The 22564-nt window shown below is 55.6% G+C and overlaps 1 protein-coding gene across 1 annotated transcript; it reads left to right on the top strand.

Moving 5' to 3' along the window:
• The first annotated feature begins 1785 nt into the window (after positions 1 to 1785).
• TIE1 (tyrosine kinase with immunoglobulin like and EGF like domains 1) lies at positions 1786 to 20885 on the top strand. Its single transcript, XM_047082361.1, has 23 exons — positions 1786 to 1804; positions 3052 to 3363; positions 3456 to 3566; positions 4946 to 5101; positions 5246 to 5377; positions 5530 to 5670; positions 5860 to 5988; positions 6781 to 6926; positions 7166 to 7310; positions 9653 to 9811; positions 9957 to 10094; positions 10296 to 10592; positions 11169 to 11459; positions 11707 to 11897; positions 14416 to 14626; positions 14789 to 14899; positions 15079 to 15269; positions 16242 to 16355; positions 16458 to 16528; positions 17695 to 17735; positions 17824 to 17920; positions 18005 to 18104; positions 20356 to 20885. The coding sequence occupies exons 1-23, from the start codon at positions 1786 to 1788 to the stop codon at positions 20425 to 20427; spliced, it is 3375 nt and encodes a 1124-aa protein (XP_046938317.1). The 3' UTR covers positions 20428 to 20885.
• The last annotated feature ends 1679 nt before the right edge of the window (positions 20886 to 22564 follow it).

Raw genomic sequence — 22564 nt, 5'->3', positions numbered from 1 at the left:
GGGTCTTAAATATTTTTAGCTCAAAATAATCATGCCAAGGAGGCACATTGCAGGAAGACTTGTTCTGAACCCCTTCACTCCTGTGTATACAAGAGCTATCCATGTTATTAAACTTTTTTGTCCCGTTAATCTGTCTCACATCAATTATTAGAACAGCCAAAGAACCTGGAAGGAAAAACTCGTCCACTCTACATACACAAGATAGAGTCGAAGCGCCTTTCTTGCCCTGAGTGGGAGTTCTTGTGTTCCTTTGTCCACTTTTACACCTGTGAACGGCTCTCCGGGACACCCATGTAACTGTGTCCTGGGGACATACGTGAGGAATTGCCTGGGCTGTATTGTGTGTATGTGCTGGGGGGGAGGGGAGACCCTAGAACAATATCCTCCTCAATAGGCGGAAGCCACTGGCTTCCTCCCTTTCCTGCCTCCTGCCTCCTGCCTGCTTACAAGACTGAGGACCAGAGGGAGAAGAGGAGATGGGAAATCGGTCCAACAGTCCCTAGGTCTGTCCTTACAACTCTCCCCCACCTCAAGTGACCCCATTCCAGGGCCTTCCAGGCCACACCCATCCCCAGCCTTGTGGGGGCCGGACTGGGGGGGGGGAGGTGTGCAGAAGCAGGATAAGTCCTCCCCACCCCTTCCCTGCCATCCCTCCCACCCAAGCCACCTCATTTCCTCTTCCTCCCCAGCACCAACACAAACTAATCAGTACAGGCTGACCAGCCAGACCCAGAATAGCTGACCGGAGGCCCCGCTTGTCCTGGCCGACCTGGTCAGCCTCCAGAGTATGGTCTGGCTGGGGCCCCTTTTGCTGCTCCCCAACCTCTTTCTGGCTTCTCATGTTGGTAAGTCTCCCCCAAGCCACCCCATGCCCCCCAGCCCCCAAAGCCCTGATTTTCCCCTAGGAAACCTTATCGTCACTGTCATCACCTTCATCCGCTCCCCAATCAGCTAGAAAGTGGGATCAAGGCCTCTAAAACCCAGGCACTAGAAACCATTGTAGCCTAGAATTGGGAGTAGAGCAGCTATTGACTGAGTTAGATTTTAGGATCAGTAAAGAGCAGCAGGGCCGATGGGGGCCCTGCAGTTTTCAGTGGGTGCTCATATGTTGCTTCAGTGTGTTGGAGTCATTCAATTATTCATTTGACAAACATTTATCTAGCACCAACAATATTCCAGGAGCTGTGCTACGGGCCATTGGTTGAAAGGCAGACAGCTTCCAGGTCTATACAACAGATTATATGATGCTGACCTCCTATGGCTGTCATGGGGTTTAAATGAGGTAATTTATGCACAGCGTCCAATGCCCAGTTGTTAGGTAAGGACTCCTGAATAAGTAGTAGCTGATTCCTTCACTTATGGCCAAAGAGCATTAGAATGCAAAGACTGTCTTTGAGTGGTAGTCGGGGATGTGGGACATGGGGTGAAGGATAGAGACAGACACAAGTAGCTCCACAGGAGCACTGAGAAAGAGTCAGCTACTCTGCTTGAGGGCAATAGACGACAAGGGAGTCCACAAAGCCTTCACTAAGAGCAGTGGCCTTCACTCCAGGCAGACAGAACAGTAGCTGCAAGTCTCAGAGATATGGAAGCGCATGCGAGAGAAGTTTCGTGGAGGGAACTCAGCAGGAGGGGCCGAGTGTGAGCAAAAAAGGGGCTCAAGGGCATGCCCCGTATCCTGAGAGCAATGGGGAGCCGTGGGAGGGTTGCAGACCAGGCAGTCACAAGGTCTTAGATGGATCACTTTAGAGGATGAGTTGGGGAAGGAGGAGTATAGCTATTGGGATGATCCGGGTCAGTAAGGGTGAGGGCTAAACAAGGGTGGGCTGAGAGACGTGGGTGAAGTCAAGAGGCTTTAAGGAAATGGAATCTGCAGAATCTTGCGACTGATTGCGGCAGCCAGCATCCCGCTTAGAGGTGTGGAGTTTACAGTCAGGCAGCCTGGCTCTGCCAGTTATTAATTGTATGCCCTTGGGCAAGTGGCGTCTCTGAGGCTTCGTTCACTGGCTATAAAAGTGGAGTAATAACACCCATGACCCACAATAGTTGTGATAAAATGAGAGAACATGAAATGCCTGGCATATAATTGGCCTCCAATAAGCATTATCGTGAAAGTAAGGACATGAGAGGACTCCACAAAGTTCGTGTCTCAGGTGATTGGTGCCATCTGTTGAGTCAGGGAGCACGAGGGAGAAGCAGTATTGGGGGAGAGCTGACAGAAACGCTGGCCCAAGCGGACAGGCTGTCCCAGGGTTGTTGACTCAGAGGTGATAGTTACAGCCAGGGGAGGAGATGAGCTTGCTCCAGGAAGCCTGTAGAATAATTACTATTACCCTCATCTGTAAATGGAAAGACATCAATTTCACCGGGGGATGTGATGATCCAATGGGAAACAGGTGCTCCGGCATATGGTGGGCGGTCAGTAAATGCTAACTCCATTTATTCGTGGTAGGCTTTGGAAGAATATTAATTGATAAGCTAAGTGGCATTTAAACTAGCTAATTACTTGGCAGTTACCAGGCAGGGGCCGAAAAGGAGGGGCTCCCTTCCTTTCTGCCCCGCAACCACCCGGCTGCAGAAGTCCACCTCTCTCTTAGACCCCACCTTAAAGCCCAGCCCCACAAGCCTGTCTAGATGTCTGCAGAGGAAGGGAGGGCTTTCTCCAAGGCGATTCTGTTCTCCATGGCTCTCCTGGCCCTCACCCTCTGGTGGGGGGCAGGGAGAGCGGCTGCCCTCCGCGGAACAGCTTGAGGCAGGTCCGGACTCAAGGGGGCTGCCAGGGAATTAAAAAGTGAGGAAACGGAGACAGAGAGCATAGGTCATTCTTTCCGAAGCTGGGCCGCAAAGGGCAGCCATCTGGCAGGAGAAGGTGGGGGCACGAGGAGGCCAGAGAAGAGGCTTTGTTTCGATTTTAGGACGAAGAGACCTGGGGGCGGGGGAAGGGGTCAGTGCGCCGGCGGGAAAGAGGAAGGGAGGGGAGGGAAACGCTCGGCGGAGCGCGGGGCGGGCCGGGGACCCCGTCGGACGGAGGACTTGGCGTCCCCGCCGCAGGCGCCGCGGTGGACCTGACGCTGCTGGCCGACCTGCGCCTCGTCGAGCCCCGGCGCTTCTTCCTGACCTGCGTGTCCGGGGAGGCCGGGCCGGGCCGGGGTGCCGACGCCTGGAGCCCCCCTCTGCTGCTGGAGAAGGACGACCGCATCGTGCGCACGCCGCGGCCCGCGCAGCCCCCGCACCTGGTGCGCAACGGCTCGCACCGCATCACGCTGCGCGGCTTCTCGCAGCCCTCCGACCTGGTGGGCGTCTTCTCGTGCGTGGGCGGCGCGGGGCGCACGCGCGTCCTCTACGTGCACAACAGCCCGGGAGGTGAGTCGAGCCCGGTGGGGCGGGGACGAGGACGGGGACGGGATGGGGGGGGGGAGCGCCGTTGACCTCTGACCTCACCCTCCACCCCGCAGCGCACCTGCTCCCGGACAAGGTCACACACACGGTGAACAAAGGCGACACGGCCGTGCTTGCCGCACTTGTGCACAAGGAGAAGCAGACAGATGTGATTTGGAAGAGCAACGGTGAGAGGGGTGTCTGAACGGGTTGGGCAGGTAAACCTACCTGCCTGAACACCTCCATGCCCTCCGCCTTCCCAGCGTTAGCCACTTACACAGCTTTCAGCATGAAACACCTGTTACCCTCTCCCCCACCAACCTCTGCCCTGGATCAGGTCCTTGATAAGCGCCTGTGCCCATCTCTTTAGCTCTGGGCTGTTCTCCTCCTCTTGCACCCGGAGGACTAGCAGCCTTGGGGTTGGCTGCCTTCTTCCCTGTTACACCCAAATCAGCATTGTGTTAAATCCTCACCTTTGACTCCCCCCCCCCCCGGGGAGTTAGCAGATGCTGTCACATTTGCTCACCTGGCAGAGAGCAGCAATCCCCAAGGAGAAGAAGGGAACTGGTAACTCGGCCCAGGATTGCCCCCACCCTGGTCCTATCAGGCCCTCTGGCCACCCCATGGGAGGAAGCCGATATTCTGTGTGGCCCCAAAGACAGCCCTCAGACCCACAGCCCTTTGGCTGCCTTTTGCCTCCCTGGGCTCCTGAGGGAAGAGGACCCTTCCCTTGGGCCAAGGGGTTTGCCTCCTGAGCACCAGGCCCCCTAAACTAATGAGAGGTCTGAGAGAGTCAAGTAGACCTGGGCTCCCTACAGTCCAGTCCTGGGCAAAGAGCAAAAAGGTGGTGGGACAGGGAGAGGGATTCTAGTATTTGGGTCTGCAGGTCGTGGAGGAAGAGGCTTCTGGGAGAAGTCTCTAAGTAGATAACCTTTGAACTGTGCCTAGAAGGAGACATGAGAATTAGCCACACAAAGGAGGAGGGAAGGACATTCCAGGAGGAGGACTGGCTAAGAGCAAAGGCAGGAAGTGCCAAGATACCATAGTGTTTCTAGGAGAGAAACCAGCAGTTCCAGAACTCAGGAATGTTAGGAATCAGGCAGGGTGTGGAGAGGTATGAGGCCAAAGGGCCAAGCGGTGGCCAGACTGGTGAACACCATGTGCTAAGGAGCCAATAACCAGGGAGGAGTCTGAGCAGGGGGTGCTGCAGAGGCTTCTGTTGGGGAAAATCCCACTGGCTGCTGAGTGAAGGATGACTAGGAAAGCGGGGGGTGGGGATGGAGGCAGAGAGACTGCCTGGAAGGCCGTGGTGGTGGTGGTGGCCTTGAGTGTGGAAAGAACTGGACTGCTTTAGGAGATGAGGAGGAGCCAGACTGAGCAGGACCTGGTGACTTACTGGCGGTTGGTAGAGCATAGAGCAGAGGATGTATGCCAACTTTCTGGCTTGGGGACAGATCCTGGCTGGTGCCTCGGCCCAGTTCTGGCCACTTGTATGAGGCTCACACTGATGTGTCCTGGGCACTGGCTGTCACCGGCGCTGAGGCCCCTGACCCATTTATGCCTCCAGGATCCTACTTCTATACCCTGGACTGGCATGAGGCCCAAGATGGGCGGTTCCTGCTGCAGCTCCCAAATGTGCAGCCACCATCGAGCGGCATCTACAGTGCCACCTACCTGGAAGCCAGCCCCCTAGGCAGCGCCTTCTTCCGGCTCATCGTGCGGGGTTAGGAGCAGAGGGCAGAGGTGGTGGGTGGCATGGGAGGCTGGGAGCCCCGTGGGCACTTCCTGTGGGCCGCCAGGGCTGCCTCAGTCCTCGGCAGCACCGGTAGGTGGGTGACAGCAACTGGCTGAGAGCACATTCCTTCAGGCTGTGGGGCAGGGCGCTGGGGACCAGACTGTACCAAGGAATGCCCAGGCTGCCTGCATGGAGGTGTCTGCCATGACCTGGATGGCGAGTGTGTGTGCCCCCCTGGATTCACGGGTACCCGCTGTGAGCAAGGTAAGGAGGATGGGGAGCTAGGACCTCGGCGGGAGACGGTGCCTGGCCGGGGGAAGATTCTTGAACCAAGAGCATGGGTGGTGAGAATGCCCCGCAGGACCTGGACTTTGAGGCCCGACAGTGGACCCCGTGCCCACACGTCTGGTTTCTAGCCTGCAGAGAGGGCCGTTTTGGGCAGAGCTGCCAGGAGCAGTGTCCAGGCACATCGGGCTGCCGGGGTCTCACCTTCTGCCTCCCAGACCCTTATGGCTGTTCTTGTGGATCTGGCTGGAGAGGACACCAGTGCCAGGAAGGTATGGGCTGACCTGCCAGCCACAGTCCCTGACCCGGAGAGCCAGCCACATACTAGACCTGGACCCTCCCCTTTGGCTCTCGTTGACACACCCGTGCCCTCTTCACCCAGCCTGGCATCACCCAGGCCCCAGCTGTGCCCTCATTGCCCCTGGCCTATGTCCCTCTAACCACAACCCCTCTGTTCCCAGCCTGTACCCCTGGCCACTTTGGGGCAGATTGCCGCCTCCAGTGCCAGTGTCAGAATGGCGGGACCTGTGACCGCTTCAGCGGCTGCGTGTGCCCCTCCGGATGGCATGGAATGCACTGTGAGAAATCCGGTATGATCCGTCAAAACTAGTCAACCTTCACCAGACATGTCTCCCTGGCTCAAGGTCCTGCCCTCAGGAAGCTCACGGTCCAGGAAAAGTTCTCAGTGCCCAGCCCACATCACCCACACGGGGATGGGCCAGAGCCGAGACTTGGGGGGAGGGCCAAGAGGAGGCCCCTGGCCAGGCTGAGTTTCGGAGGGGGCTTCAGGGAAGAGGCGAGATCTGAGATGGGGTATAAGGATGAGAGCCACATGGCTGGGGAAGGAGCACGGGCAAAGGCCTGGGGGCTGAAGACTCAGGGTCGGGTACCAGGACGGTGGAGTACGGGGGGTGGGGGGGTGGGGGGGGTTGGGGGAGTGGTCAGAGGAGTCAAGCCTCGGGGACTTGGAACGGCAGGCTACCATGACAGGGGCAGGAGGGAATTGCTGAAGAGGCAGAAGGCAGTCAGCTTGCTTTGAGAGAGGACCCAGGCAGCTGGGTGGGGAGTGGAGGCAGGAGACCCCAGAGGGTCTGTAACAGAGCCCAGAAGCGAGTGAGGCCTGAACCGGTGTTCGGGCTGTGAGGCCGGCGAAGGGCCTGCTTTGGCTGAAAGAGGATATCAGGTCGGGGGTGCAGGAGGTAGACCCTACGGCTGACCAGAGGTGGGGTGCCAGGGCCCTGTAGGACTCTGCTGGCAGACAGCCTTGAGCGACCGAGGCGATGGTGATGCCTCTGCCAAGATGCAGGTCACACGACCAGGGGCACCCTGGTGGTGGGCGTCTGCCTCGCAGGGGCTCCAGCATGTGTCCTTCCTCTCCCTAGACCGGATCCCCCAGATCCTGGATGTGGCCTCGGAGCTGGAGTTCAACTTGGAGACGACGCCCCGGATCAACTGTGCGGCCGCAGGGAACCCCTTCCCGGTGCGGGGCAGCATGGAGCTCCGAAAGCCGGATGGCACAGTCCTCCTGGTCAGTCCCCCGCCCTTGACCCCAGGCCCCCCATCCCGCCAGCCTCACGGTTGCTCCCTCAGACCCCTGACCCCTCAGGGCTTTCTCTAGGTGCTACCCGCTGGCCCGACCACAGGTCAGATGGGGTCAGGCTAATTGCTGAGAAACTACCACTGGTCTTCTGTCCCCTCATCCGTCCCCACATCTGTCACATGGGTGCACATTCTCTATGGTCTGCCCCCTTTCCCTGTCTCTCTCAGTCCACCAAGGCCATTGTGGAGCCAAATAGGACCACAGCTGAGTTCGAGGTGCCTCGCTTGGCCCTCGGGGACAGTGGGCTCTGGGAGTGCCGTGTATCTACATCTGGTGGCCAAGACAGCCGACGTTTCAGGGTTAACGTCAAAGGTCAGTGATGTCCCGGGGCCATGGAGGATGGGCAGTGGGCAGAGTGGGCACTAGGTGATGCCACTAAGACTGGGCATTGTAGAAGGAAGGGAGAGGACATCTAAGGTCACAGCCCAGGACCAAGCAAAGAAGAGGTCTGGGCTGGGCAGTGTCAGAGCAGGAACACAGCTCAGTGCTATCTGCAAAGGACATCCCATGCCCTAGAAACGGGATACCCTCCTGCCTGGCCATGCTGGCCCTCTCCACCTCTTCACAGCCCCTGCACGCAGCATCCCTTTAGCTCTGCCTCTGGGATGCTGCTTCCTGCTCTGAGTCATACCCCAGGGCTCTCAGTGCCGGGACAGGGGAGCACATGGGACGCCTAAGCTCAGAGGGTAACCTGCTGCCCAGGGGAGCTGCATAGGGTTTCCCCAGTGAGTAGGGAGGGAGTGCCCAGGATGGCCCAGAGTGGAGCCATCCAGCCCAGCTCAGGTGTCTCTTCACCTTCTCCAGCATCATAAGCCCTGGCTTCTCTTTTCTTTTTTTTAATTTATTTATTTTGAGAGAGGTGGGGAGAGGCAGAGAGAGAGGGAGAGAGAGAATCCCCAGTAGGCCCTGTGCTGTCAGCGCAGAGCCCGATGCGGGGCTCAAAGGGGCTCAGTCTCACGAATCGTGAGATCACGACCTGAGCCGAAATCGAGAGTCAGACAGACGCTTAACTGACTGAGCCACCCAGGTGTCCCCTGGCTCCTCTTGCCCTCTGCTCCTGACCGCCCACCCCCGTGACAGAAGCCCAGACCTCCCTCATCTTCCTCTTCCTTCCCACTGGCTCACCGCCACCCCTCCCACAACTTTGTGGCTGCCCCACCAGCAGGAAACATCAGTGTGGCCAGGCTCCACCTTCAGCCTGTGTCTTCTCCCCAGGCATCTGACCTAGGCAACACGGGTTCAAATCCTCCCCACAAATCCCTGGCTCCGTCGCCTTAAGCCAGCTGCTTAGTCCCTCACCACTTATTTCTCTCTACAGTGAGGACATCAGCGTTACACTAGCTAGGATTGCTGTGAAGCAAGTTAGATGATACCTTTAATGCATTTAAGTTGCATTTAAGTTAGATGATGCGTTTAAGCCCTTAGCACAGTGCCTAACACAGGGCCTGTGCTGGATAAATGTTGGCATTTGTTGTCATGATTCTTATAGGGTCCTCTCCCAAGTTTCAGCTGTTCTCTGGCAATGCCCGGGCTTGATCTGCAGGCTAGACCACTCTCCTGAGCTCCAGACCCATTTGGTGGGACCTCCAGAAGTGGGGTTCTGGCTCTGAAGTCAGCGTGGAAGTTCCCCGGTGTATGATTCAAGGGCCCACTTCATCTCCATCCACCTCCTGGACAGCCCTAGGCACAGGGGGCTCCACAGATCCAAACCCGACCTTCATCCCACCTCCTCATGATGTGCTCATTTCTGTCAGACACCACCGTTCCTCCCCGCCCACTGAGCTCTCAACCCCCCATCCTCTGCCCTGCCTCCTGCCCTCCCTCGCTTCCATCTACCCATTCCCCCATCCTTCCATCCTGCTTAGAAAAATCAGTCTGGAAAATGTTAGAAAGTGGCGAGGGAATCAGTCATGGCATTGATCTACTGATCTGGTAAGAAAAGCTAAGGCCAGGACAAGGGTGTCATGGCCATGGAATGAGGAAGCCAGGCAGGAACACAAAAGCTATTTGCAGTAGAATTGGCTGATTCTAGGTGGCCTGACCGACAGACCAAGTTCAAACACTGGTTGTACTTCCTGCTGGCTGCATGCCCTTAGGCAAGGTAGATGTCTCCGAACTTCAGTTTCTTCGCTCATAACTCAGGGTGAGAGCCCCATCTGAAAAGTAGCTGTGAGAAGTAGAGATTGTACCTAGGAAGCAGCTGGGATAGAGCAGGTGCTTCACCACTGGCTACCTTTTTTTTCCCCCCAATTAAGAGAGTGACAAACGATAGGGGGAGGGGCAGAGGGTAGGCTGATCCCATGTTATCTCCCTGCCTTGGGTTTCAGCCCCCTCTGTCTCCCCTACACTGCGTGGACAGCATACCCTCCCCCAAACCCATCTAGCCATATCAGACCTCTTTTAATGTCTTTGGGGATACTCTCACACCCTCATTGCCAGATCTGTGTGCCCCGAGCTGCTTAGGGGGCAGAATGCTATCCTGCTTGAATGCTGGCCATTCCAGTCATCTGTTGAACTTGGTCTCTCCCCAGCCTAGAGGGGGCCCTGATCCAAACCAAGACCCAGAGATCTCTTTGGCCAGAGTAGAGTCCTCTTATTTTTCTGAGGACTGGGCAGGCTGTCTGGGCCCTGCCTTACCTTGGGTCTCCTGGCAGTGCCCCCAGTGCCCCTGACTGCTCCGCGGCTCCTGGCCAAGCAGAGCCGCCAGCTCGTGGTCTCCCCACTGGTCTCCTTCTCCGGGGACGGACCCATCGCCTCCGTCCGCCTGCACTACCGGCCCCAGGACAGCACCATGGCCTGGTCCGCCATTGTGGGTGAGCAGGGAGACAGCTGGGGGCGGGAGGGGGGCTGGGGCAGGACAGGGGTGTTGGGTAACAATGAGAAAGGACAGAACGAAAAGGGGGGAAGACGGCAGCTTCTGGAAAAGGTAGGGGGCTGAATGATGTGTCCTGTCCCCAGTGGACCCCAGTGAGAATGTGACTTTAATGAACCTGAGGCCGAAGACAGGATACAGTGTCCGTGTACAGCTGAGCCGGCCAGGGGAAGGCGGGGAGGGGGCCTGGGGGCCTCCCACCCTCATGACCACAGACTGTCCTGGTGAGAGGCCAAGAGTCATCCCTTCCTGTCCCCCCCAGGAGTTACTGTTCCTATGCACTCAGCAGTTGTCATGTCTTGTCCACCCCCAGGGGCCCCTGCCTTTCCCGCTGGAGTTTGTCCCACCCTGTCCCCTGGGGAGCACTATCCTGTCCAGCCCCAAGGACCCGCTGGACGGTTCTGACCCCTGACCTCCGGTCCCAGAGCCCTTGCTGCAGCCATGGCTGGAGGGCTGGCACGTGGAGGGCCCTGACCGGTTGCGAGTGAGCTGGTCCTTACCCTCGGTGCCTGGGCCACTGGTGGGCGATGGTTTCCTGCTGCGCCTGTGGGATGGGGCACGGGGACAGGAGCGGCGGGAGAACGTCTCGTCCCCCCAGGCCCGCACCGCCCTCCTGACTGGACTCACGCCTGGCACCCACTACCAGCTGGATGTGCGGCTCTACCACTGCACCCTCCTGGGCCCTGCCTCGCCCCCTGCACGCGTGCTTCTGCCCCCCACTGGTACGCTCAGGAAGGGGGTTATGGGCTCGGGATGAGGGGAGGACATGGGACACAGGAAACGCCAGACCCGTAAGGACACGGGAGGTTACAGGAGAGCGGATAGACCTAGAACACAAGACGTGTGGAAAACGTGGGCATAAGGGAGAAGCAGGATATCAGACAGACGTGAGCACAGGGAGGACGTGGGGTGGGCAGATATTGGAGGCTGGTGGGGACGTAGGTCAGCAGGAGCATATGGGATGGGGAAGGATGGGGAGGTCATGGTTTACGGGGAGAACAAGGTCATGGGGAGGATACGGTGTACCAGGAGGACATGGGGATCGGTGGAGCACAAGGCACATGGGGAAGGCCCAGCACCCTGGGAGGATCCAGGACACCAGGAGGGCCTGGCACAGAAGGAGAATGAGGGGAAGCAGAAGCTTGGGGATGAAGGGAGGGAGCCATAGGGAGAGGATGGCAGGGTGGCTCCCATTCTGGGGTCCACCGAGCAGGGGACACAGCTAGAATGGATCTGACCCCAGAACTACATACTCTGCTCCTGCCTGAGCCCCGCCTTCCCCGCCCCCGCCTCCCCAGGGCCCCCAGCCCCCCGACACCTCCATGCCCAGGCCCTCTCAGACTCTGAGATCCAGCTGACATGGCAGCGGCCAGAGGCTTCGGCTGGGCCTATATCCAAGTACATCGTGGAGGTGCAGGTGGCTGGGGGCTCAGGCGACCCCCTGTGGATGGACGTGGACAGGCCCGAGGAGACAAGCACCGTTGTCCGTGGCCTCAACGCCAGCACACGCTACCTCTTCCGTGTGCGGGCCAGTATCCAGGGTCCCGGAGACTGGAGCAGCGTCGTGGAGGAGTCTACCCTGGGTAACGGTAGGAGCTCGTGGCTTGGGAGCTAGGACACCCAAGGCCCTTCCCGACAAGTGACGAGAGTCCTAGTACTGGGGACCCTGACCCTTCCCTTCTTAGGACCCATTGTCCTAGCGCTAGGAAAATCCTGTCACTCCAGTGGACCGTTGGCCCTCGGCCTGACACCCCTCGTCCCTCCTGGTACTGGGATCTCTGACCTCTCCCTCCCTGACCCAGGCTTCCCACGATCTGCCCCTCTTATTGTGTCCAGGGCTGCAGAGTGAGGGCCCGGTCCAAGAGGTCCAAGCGGCTGCAGAGGGCCTAGATCAGCAGCTGGTACTGGCCGTAATGGGTTCTGTGTCTGCCACCTGCCTTACCATCCTGGCTGCCCTCCTGACCCTGGTGTGCATCCGCAAAAGCTGCCCGCACCGCAGACGCACCTTCACCTACCAGTCAGGATCGGTCAGTCCCCTGTACCCACCCACGTGTGCACACCCCCATCTACGTTTGCGCACACACAGTACCCGTACACCCGAGTGTGTGTGTGTATGCACGCGTGTGTGTGTTTGTGTTGCAGCCATGGGACTGCACTCAGCAGTGCTCTAGGGCACAAAACATAATTGTCTTTATTTTTCTAGAACTGAACTGCGTTCATAAGTCAATTTATGTTACTGGTGAATATCGCCAGTTCAAAATAACTCTGTTCTGTCCATGTTTCACTACGGTTAATTCAGGGTCCTCCCGCTTCTCACTGGAGGTGCCGTAAGCCTGGGTGGCGTGGTGCTGACACGGGGTGGGAAGGGGGGCAGGGGCACACCTGGGCCTCATGCTGGCATCCATCCTAGCAGACCCTCCTGGACATGGGAGCCAGCCTCCATCTGCACACATTTGTGGCTGATGCCCTTAGCCCTTCTGTGGCCTCCTGCCAACAGGCCGCTCGTACTGTGAGTTCCTGGTCCCAGCCTCCATGTCTGCGAGTGTCAGGGCCAGCTCCAGGAGACTTCAGAGCCCTGAGGTGCTCCCTGTGCCCTGCGAGCATGTTCTGTGGCCCTCATACCCTTTGTCACGACCCCTGTCACAGTCCTTCCTACTGCTCCGGAGTTGTGCCAGCTCCAGGCTCACCTGTTGCTGCCGGGGAAAGGCAGTGGTGCCTCCTCTCTTCCTGGCCTCGCCATAAACCTGTCTGTTCTCGTTCTGTGCCCCTCCAGCCTGCGGGCCCATACTTGGGGTGGGGGTGCGGGGCAGTGCTGGCTTCTCTTTAGGGACCCAGCACCACCCCCTCTTGTCACCACCGCCCATCCCTCTCTCCTACCTGCCCACCCCCCACTGCTGTCCCTGATGATCCAAACTCTGCCCTTGGTCCTCCGTGCCTGGCCTCTTGATAGTTACAGCCAAGCCCTGGCATTTCAAAAAAAAAACAAAAACAAAAACCACCACCAACAAAAAAACCCTCTTCTGTCTCAAGGGCTGATCCTTGTGATAGAAAGTCTAGTGTCCAAGGCTATTGTCTCTGCCATGCCTTTAAAAACTCCCTTCAGAGATTCAATTGGCTTCTTTGTTCCAGGCTGCTCCCTCTGAGGTCAGTGCACACAGAAAGCCAGCCGCTGCTAAGGTGGGGGAAGGGTAACGAATACAGATGTGGAGGGAAGGAGGTGGGAAAGCAGAGTTTTAACATACGTATATATATAATCCTAGTTTCGAGATCTGCCCTGCCACATGTGCCTGCATGAAGGTGTGTGTGAGCGCCACACAGGAGTACCTGTGTGCATCCACTTGTGGGCACCCCCACCTGTGTATGCGTGTGTCCCCGTGCTTGTGCTCCTCCGTGGGATGGGTACGTGTGCATGCACACGCCTGCATATGGTGCCGCTGCTGGGCCACATGTGCGCCCTCGGTGGTTGATGGCTTCAGGTGAATCCACGTGCCCCGTGTCCTTTGCCCTCGCCCATGGATCGGAGCTTCAGCTCACTTAGGGAGCCCCGCCACCAGGTCTGTGTTAACCCCCTTCCAGTCCTCATAGCGGCAGTGCCCTTGGTCCCGGTCAGCTGTTTCGTTTTCCTGCCATCCGCCCTGCCCAGGTGGCCCAGCTCCTACACAGTTGGGGGAAGTGGATGTTCCTCTTTGTGACAGTCTTTCTATCTTCAGCTCCTGGGTGGTTTTAGAGCTATAAACGGATGCCAAGTGGGTCTGCTTCTGCCACTGTGGAGAAAACCCCTCCACTGACTGCCAGCAGCTTGGGGCTTAGCCTGTAGTAGGTGCTCAATAAATGTATCCTAGCCCACTGCCCAAGGCTAGAATCCTCTCCAGAGTATCCTTGATGGCAGAAAAGCCTGGCTGTGACATCAGCACAATGGGAAGCTCACCACTTCCCATCACAGCTCACTCCAATTCTTTCATGTTCTAAACGTTAGAGATGTAGGGGCACCTGGGTGGCTCAGTCAGTTAAGCACCCGACTCTGGATTTCAGCTCAGGTCACGATCTCATGGTTCATGAGTTTGAGCCCCACATCAGGCCTGGCGTCGGGCTCCACACTGTCAGTGTGGAGCCTGCTTGGGATTCTCTCTCTCCATCTCTTTCTGCCCCTCCCCAGTTCTCTCTCTCAAAGTAAATAAATAAACTTAAAAAATTTTTTAGAAATATCCTCTTTCCATTGACTCATGGCTTCATGGTTTCCAGCAACCCTAAGCCCCCCACACCTGTTTTTCCAGAGCCCCACATACCTACCTGCTCCCCAGGCTGTGGCCTCTGCATCTCTCTTCTTGGACATTTGTCCACCCAGCAGCCCCACTGATGGCTTCGTCTTCTATGATACTGTCTCAGTATGTGTCTTCTGCATGTCTGTTCCTGGCTGACCACCAGAGTGCCCTCTGCGTGGGTCTCTTTCCATTTGTCTAGCTATTCTTTGATGCCTGTCTGTGCCTTTTGCCGGCCCCGTGTCTGCTGCATGGACTGTCTGCCCATTTGTCCCATCCTATGAAGGGTGAAGAAACCATCCTCCAGTTCAGCTCAGGCACCCTGACGCTAACCCGGCGGCCAAAACCACAGCCCGAGCCCCTGAGTTATCCAGTGCTGGAGTGGGAAGACATCACCTTTGAGGACCTCATTGGGGAGGGGAACTTTGGCCAGGTCATCCGGGCCATGATCAAGAAGGATGGGCTCAAGATGAACGCGGCCATCAAGATGCTGAAAGGTTCCCTGGGAGTGACCCCTGACCCCAGGCCTGCCCCCCTCCTTTGTCCCACAGATCCCAGGCCCTACCTGGCCCCCTCCCGCAACTGACCCCAGCCCTCTCTACCCATGTCTCTTCTCCAGAATTATTTCTGGCAAAAGTGATATTGGCTTCTTTCCACAGAGTATGCCTCTGAAAATGACCATCGTGACTTTGCGGGAGAATTGGAAGTTCTGTGCAAACTGGGACATCACCCCAATATCATCAACCTCTTGGGGGCTTGTGAAAACCGAGGTGAGCCCCCAGCTCATCACCTGCCCCTTCTTCCAAAACCCTGTCGACAGCCATCACCTCTGTCCACGTCACTAGCTTGCCGGAGCTTCAGGCTCCCTGTCTGCCACCGTTGGGTGCCTGCTGCCCACAGGCTGCCTGCATAGAAACCTTCACCCTGTACCTGTCTCCTTCCCTCTCAGGTTACTTGTACATCGCTATTGAATACGCCCCCTACGGGAACCTGCTAGACTTTTTGCGGAAGAGCCGGGTCCTGGAGACGGACCCAGCCTTTGCCCGGGAACACGGAACTGCCTCCACTCTCAGCTCCCGGCAGCTGCTGCGCTTTGCCAGTGATGCTGCCAACGGCATGCAGTACCTGAGCGAGAAGCAGGTGAGTGTGGGGAGGGAAGGCGTGCCAGAGGGGGCACTGGGTCAACTGCAGGAGGTAGAGTCAGCAGGCTGTCATTGGATGTGGGGTCGAGGAGCACAGAGAAGGATGTGACCCTGAGCTGCTGGCCTGGCTAAGTACGCGAGAGCACAAGGCGAGAAGCAGGCCTGGAGGAGGTGTTGCGTTTGAAGCATCGGAGGAACATCTTGGTGGAGATGTTGAGTCGGCGGTTACAGATGCCGGCCTAGAACTCGGGAGAAAGAGCTAGGCCAGAAACAACAATCTGGAAGCTGTCATCCCACAGATGGTGGATGAATCTCATGGTGAGGGAGTGGGTGAGACCCACCAGGACAGGGTAGAGGTGGAGCAGGGAGTGGAGGCCCGAGCCCCAGGGTGAGGACATCCCGCTTGAATGGAAGGAAGGAGGGGACAGTAGCAGGAGGCGAGCATGATGCTGAGGAAGGACATTTTAAAGTTAGTGGAGTTTTGAGGGTCTTTGAAGCAGAGGAATAGGGGCCAGTGAGAGGGAGGGTTTGATGGAGAGAAGTCTCTGAGGAGGTTGGAGGACCTTGTGGGGAAGACTTGGGACTCAAGGGAAAGGTCGCTCTGGGCAAGAGGAGGGCCTTCCCCACTTTCCTCAATGAGGGGAGAGGAAAACGGGGCGGGGCGGGAAGGGAGCAAGTGAAGAGAAGGAGATGCGGTGTGGTCACCAAGGACAAGCCCGCCCTTGTCCCAGGAAGAGGGATGCAGCCTGAGCTTGGCCATGGGCAGCTCATAGGGAGGAAGGGACAACCAGCAGTGTGACTTTTCTAAGGCAGGAGTCGCTGGTCCAGGATAAGGCCTGGTTGACTGGGAAGAAGGGTGAGGGGCTCTTACAGGGATGGAGGGCCAGCTGTGGGGCCAGACTCCTCACTGGTCGAGGAGTCCTGGCCTTTCTCATCCCCAGTCTTCCCTGACTTCTGACCGTGCCTGCAGTTCATCCACAGGGACCTGGCTGCCCGAAATGTGCTGGTTGGGGAGAACCTGGCCTCCAAGATTGCCGACTTTGGCCTTTCTCGGGGGGAGGAAGTTTATGTGAAGAAGACGATGGTAAGTCTTAGTCCCCCCGCCTCAGGTTCCATGCCTGCCCCCCAGAGCCCCACACACCGGTCCCTCCTCCTCGCCGAACCCCTCAAACCCACTCTCTCCCAGGGGCGTCTCCCCGTGCGCTGGATGGCCATTGAGTCTCTGAACTACAGCGTCTACACCACCAAGAGTGATGTGTGAGTATGGGGCTCAGAAGGAGCAGGGCTTATGGTCCCGCAGGGATGCACACAGACATAACGTAGACACGCCTCAGACACGTCTCAGATAGTACAAGGCACTATTGGGACATTCCCAACGTATATTTCACGCGTGACACAGGTGTGACACAAGTGTGCCTTGGATATACCTTGGCGATGCTCAGCATCTTAGTGGGAAGGCGGAGGGGAGTGGGGGGGGGCGGTGCTAGTTAGAAGGAGGTGTGGTCTTGGAAGGTGTTTCAGTGGTAGGATTGGGGTAGGGAAGTTTAGGGCTGTGCTCATCTAAGAGACTGGGAGATACCTTGGAGAGGTTTGGGAATGTGGGTGGATAATGCCTAGGTGGATGGAAAGACCACCCCAGAAATGTTCTCACCTTCGTCTCTGAAGGGTGGTATCATCCCCACCTGAGGACCTAACCAGACCATAACCCCCAAGACCCCCTCTTTGTGCTCCTCACCCCCATATGACCATCGTGGCCCACCTCTGCTCCTCTTTCCAGGGAACCTGGCTGCCCATCCCTCCAGCTCTGGCTCTGCCCATTTGCCACCAGCCCTTTGGCCTGGCCTGCCTTGCTCACTGTCCATCACACCAACTGCCCCTCTGACCACCACTCAACTGCTTCCTGCTTCTGCCCCCAAACCCCCTAGGTCCCCTCCCCCTGACTAGAACTCCCACCCTGGTCTCACCTGCATGGAGGTTGCAACAGCATAAGAGACAGTTAAAAGCAAGGGCTTTGGAATCAAGTTGTCAGGGTTTGATTCCAGTTCTACCATTTACTAGCTGTGTGACCTTGGGAAAGCTAGCTAATCTCTCAGTACCTCAGTGTCTCCATCTATAGAATGGGGAGAATGATAGTACCTATATCATAAGGTTGGTGTGAGGGTTAAATGAATTAACATATATGTTAAATGATGAGTGCCTGGCCCATAGTAAGTGTGTGATACAAATGTTAGCTATGATGATGTTGAGCCTGGGAGTGGCTATGAAGGAGTTTGAGTGGACAGAGACGGCAGCTGGCCAAGGCAGACACTTGCAGAGTAGACACACGCAGGGGGCGGGAGGGGCGGCACCCTTGGGGTAGGTGGACGCTGAACTGCTGGGCCCCGGGGTCTAGAAGATCACTAAGTACATCCTTCTCATTTCAGTTGGTCCTTTGGGGTCCTCCTCTGGGAGATCGTGAGCCTTGGTGAGTCCCTGACCCCCACCCCCCAGAGTGCCCTCTCCTTACCCCCACCTCGGTCCCTGGGCTGAGAGAGTTTTGTCCTCTCCTGCAGGGGGCACGCCATACTGTGGCATGACCTGTGCTGAGCTGTATGAGAAGCTGCCTCAGGGCTACCGCATGGAGCAGCCTCGTAACTGTGACGATGAAGTGTGAGTCTCCTCAGCCTGGAGCCCCGTGACCCCATCACCCCAGCTAGCCCTGACCCCTCATCTCAGCAATGCCCCCATCTGCAGGTACGAGCTGATGCGTCAGTGCTGGCGGGACCGTCCATACGAGCGACCCCCCTTTGCCCAGATTGCACTGCAGCTGGGTCGGATGCTGGAAGCCAGGAAGGTGAGGAGGCTGGGGTGACGGGGACTAGGGCTCATCAGCCTCCAGGGGTGCCCTCCCATACGAGCCAGAGAGCAGCAGCCTCTATGTCCTTGTCCCCACCACTTGCTGCAGGACAGCTAGGCGGGACCTCTGGATGCCACCCCCCCTTTCCAGTGCCCCATGGGTTGGACACGAGGCTCTCCTAACTCTTCTGAGGCCCCAGCAGCAAATCCCTCCCCTAGCTCCCAACTGTTTACCCATCTTCCTCTGCTGGGGCTATCAGCCCATTCTCCTCTGGGCCACCTCTCCTCACCTGGCACAGAGCCAGAGTGACAACGCATGAATGGCCAACCAACCAAATGGGCGGATGGAGGAATGAATGATACAGTAAGTGAATGAATGGAAAGAATTAGTGGATGGATGATGTAATAAACATATGAATAAATACATAAATAACTGACTCTAGTAACCATGTGGATAAATAAATTATCAGATAAATATAAATGAAGAAACCTATCAGAGTAAATGCAAAAAGAGTTCTTCGTTTAAACTAATGACTAAATAGCTATAGGAATTCACAAACTGTCTCAAGAATAAAGGAATGATCAGGAGCACCTGGCTGGCTCAGTTGGTGGAGCATTCTTGATCTCAAAATTGTGAGTTCGAGCCCCATGTTGGGTATACAGATTACTCAAAAATAAAATATTTTTAAAAAGCAAGCAGAAAGTAAGGAATGACCAAATAACCATATAAATGGCTAAATCACCAAAAATGCCCTGATGAATAAATAAATGAATGAACAAAAAATTCACTTGTTGAGTGCATTAAAAAAAAACTAAGATGTAGGATACGAAAGATGAGATATATGCAGTGGACCCTTGAACAATGTATGACTAAGGGGTACCAATCCCTTATGTAGTCAAAAATCTGCATATAACTTTTGACTTTCCCAAAACTTAATTACTAATAGCTGAACTTTTGACTGGAAGCCTTACTGATGAGATAAACAGTCAACTAACATGTATTTTGTATATGTATTATACATTGTATTCTTATACTAAAGTAAGCTAGAGAAAAGAAAAAGATCATGAAGAAGAGAAAATACACTGACAGTCCTGTACCACATTTATTGAAAAAAATCTGGTGTAAGTGGACCCATACAGTTAAAATCCATGTTGGTCAAGAGTCAATTATGTATACAATGGACTATTACCCAGCTATAAAGAGAATGAAATCAAGGGGTGCCTGGGTAGCTCAGTCGGTTAAGCATCTGACTCTCGATTTCAGAGTCTCATGGTTCATGAGCTCAAGCCCCGCATCAGGCTCTGCAATGACAGCATGGATTCTCTGTCATGGGAATTCTCTGTCTCCTTCTTTCTCTCTCTGCCCCTCCCCAACTCACACTTTCCAATAGATTTTTTTTTAATATTTGTTTTTGAGAGAGCACGAGCAGGGGAGGGGCAGAGAAGGAGGGAGACAGAATCCAAATCAGGCTCTGAGGTTGTCTGTGCTGTCAGCACAGAGCCGGGCATGGGGCTCAAACTCACAGACCACAAGGTCATGACCTGAGCTGAAGTCAGACACTTAACCAACTGAGCCACCCCGGCGCCCCTACAACTCTCCCCCCCCCTCAAAAATAAATAAACTTAAAAAAAATAATAAAAAGAATGAAATCTTGCCATTCACAACAATGTGGATGCATCTAGAGAGTACTATGCTAAGTAAAATAAGAGAGAGACAAATACCATAGGACTTATGTGTGGAATCTAAAAAATAAATAAAACAGAAATTCATAAATACAGAGAACAAACTAGTGATTGCTCAAAGGGGGAAGGGGGGCAAAATCGGTAAAGATTAAGAGGTACAAAATTCCACTTATACGATAAATAAGTCACAGGGCTGAAAGTACAGCATAGGGAACAGAGCCAATAATACTGTAATAACTTTGTGCGATGACAGATGGTAACTGTCAAATCACTATGTTGTACACCTGAACCTAATACAATATCGTACGTCCACTACACTTCAGCGAAAAAGTTTTTTAAAAGAAGAAAAAAGAAAAAAAATTCCTGTGGAACAATTGTGTCAAGGGCCTCTCACCTGAATGCAGAGCTGTGGTCTATCCTGGCTGGTGAGGGCTGCCCTCAGCCATAGGGCCATCTTGAATCTAGTTCAGTGTCTCTTCAAGTGCCCCAGCACCTGGAAGTCAGGGAGCTCCAGGCCAGAGTCGCCCGCATCCCTGGCCCCCACTAAAGCTTGCTCTGCCCCCCAGGCCTATGTGAACATGTCGCTGTTTGAGAACTTCACTTATGCGGGCATCGACGCCACAGCTGAGGAGGCCTGAGCTGCTGTCGAGCCAGAACCGGGCTCTGCTGGCCAGAGCAAGCTCCGCTGTCCACCCTGTGACTTCGGATCCTCGCAGCCTCTGACCTGAACTCCCTCAAGCAATTTTTTTTTTTAACTTAAGAAAAGAAGGGACCCTGGGGTGGGGTGGGCGTAGGGGCCTTGGGTCCTCATCCCTCGCAGCTGCTCCCAGGCCACGTGCAGCTACTCTCACAGCGACCCTTCACACCCTTCCTTCTAGTTGAGCTGCTAAACCCTCTTCTGCCACTCCCCACGCTCAACCACCCCCCCCCGCAGCTCCTCCACCCAAGCCGGCACCCACACCACTAACATTCCCCTTTAGGCTACGTTCCCGCCCCCCACCCCCAGCCCCCAGCTTTGTAATCCCAAAACAAATAAATGCTCTGAGAAACTCCAGCCCACGTCTTCGACTGCTGGCCAATCCCAAGGAAAAGTCGAACCAGAGGGCAACTGGACTAAGAAATGCTGTCCCAAGTTGCACAGTCGCAGGCCCAAACCCTCTGTTGGGGTCACCTCTCCATGATGGGGGTGCTGTGGAAGACCCATTTTACACAGACCCCACCACCCACGTGTCTGTGCTATGAGAAGCCGTTTCCCCATCACCAGCAGGGCTCCCTACATCTCACCATAGCTGCCAGTCTAGGAGTCTATGCTGGGTCCAAACTGCACACCAGGGGTGACTCAGACTGACGCCTCGGCGCCACACAGGTTCCAACTTCTCCTTACGTCTCCAGGTGGCCTACCCTGGTAGGAAGGCTTGGTAGCCACCTTACTGGCCGGCCTGTGGGCCCCAAAGGAGGAAGGCAGAGGTCACTTCGAACTTCAGCCAGCCACAGTAGGATTCCTTTGCCTTCCTCAGGGTCTCATAGTGTGCCGGGAGGCGCCCTTGTCCTCCGAGCTAGGCCCGCATCGCTCCCTCAGGCTGGGTGGCCCTCAGGTTTGCTTCTCCTTTGGATTTGCCACTGCTGTCCTCAGATTTCTCTCCCACTGGTCCTTAAGAAACAAGACTTGTCTTGGGGGCACCTGGATGGCTCGGTCGGTTAAGCGTCCAACTTCAGTTCAGGTCATGATCTCACAGTTTGTGAGTTCGAGCCCTGTGTCGGGCTCTGTGCTGACAGAGCCTGGAGCCTGCTTTGGAGTCTGTGTCTCCCTCTCTCTGCCCACCCCTATTCGCTCTCTCTCTCTCTCCTTCTCTCTCAAAAACAAAAAAGAGGGGCGCCTGGGTGGCGCAGTCGGTTAGGCGTCCGACTTCGGCCGGGTCACGATCTCGCGGTCCGTGAGTTCGAGCCCTGTGTCAGGCTCTGGGCTGATGGCTCAGAGCCTGGAGCCTGTTTCTGGTTCTGTGTCTCCCTCTCTCTCTGCCCCTCCCCCATTCATGCTCTGTCTCTCTCTGTCCCAAAAATAAACGTTGAAAAAAAAAAAAAAAAAAAAAAAACAAAAAAGAAACAAGACTTGTCCTGCTGCACACTTTTTTTTTTTTCCAGTGAATCAGATGAAATCAAAGAAGGCATAGCACAATGTGGCATTGCTTAAGAGCACGATTCTGGAATCCCACAGACCCATGTCCACCTTCCTGCTATATCACCTACTGTCTGCGTGACCTTGGTGGAGTCACTTAACCTCTCTGAGCTTCATTTTTCTTCTCTGAAAAATGGGGTTAGTAATAGCTGCCTTACTGTTGTTAGCACTGAGATCACACGGGCACGGGCTGCATTGAGGCTGGTACATAGTAAGTACTCAGTGTCAGCCGATGTTATGTACAAATGCAGGGAGTTTGGAAGGGGTGGTTGTGATGATCAGAATCTGTATTCCAAGAAGACCTGAATGGTTGGAGCTTAGCGCTGAAGTTAAGAAGAAATGAACTGGAGTAATTGGGAGGCTATGCAGGACAGGGGAGGTAGAATTTGCTACAATGAAATTCAGATCTACTTCAGGGATATCTTGAGGTCCAGGATGTAGGGACTCAAAAGCTGTCCTTGAAGGTGCCTGGCTGGCTCAGTCAGTAGAACATGCAACTCTTGATCTTGGGGTCGTGAGTTCAAACCTCATGCTGGGCATGGAGCCTACTTAAAAAAAAAAAAGTCCTTGATGGAGACCAATATATAAACAAAGGTGAC

This window comes from Lynx rufus, unplaced genomic scaffold (assembly GCF_022079265.1).
Source record: "Lynx rufus isolate CCGP_SWC_20201006 ecotype Redwood Valley unplaced genomic scaffold, mLynRuf1.p SCAF_2, whole genome shotgun sequence".
In the NCBI taxonomy this organism is placed as follows: domain Eukaryota; kingdom Metazoa; phylum Chordata; class Mammalia; order Carnivora; family Felidae; genus Lynx; species Lynx rufus.
This window is presented reverse-complemented; position numbering and strand designations above follow the sequence as displayed.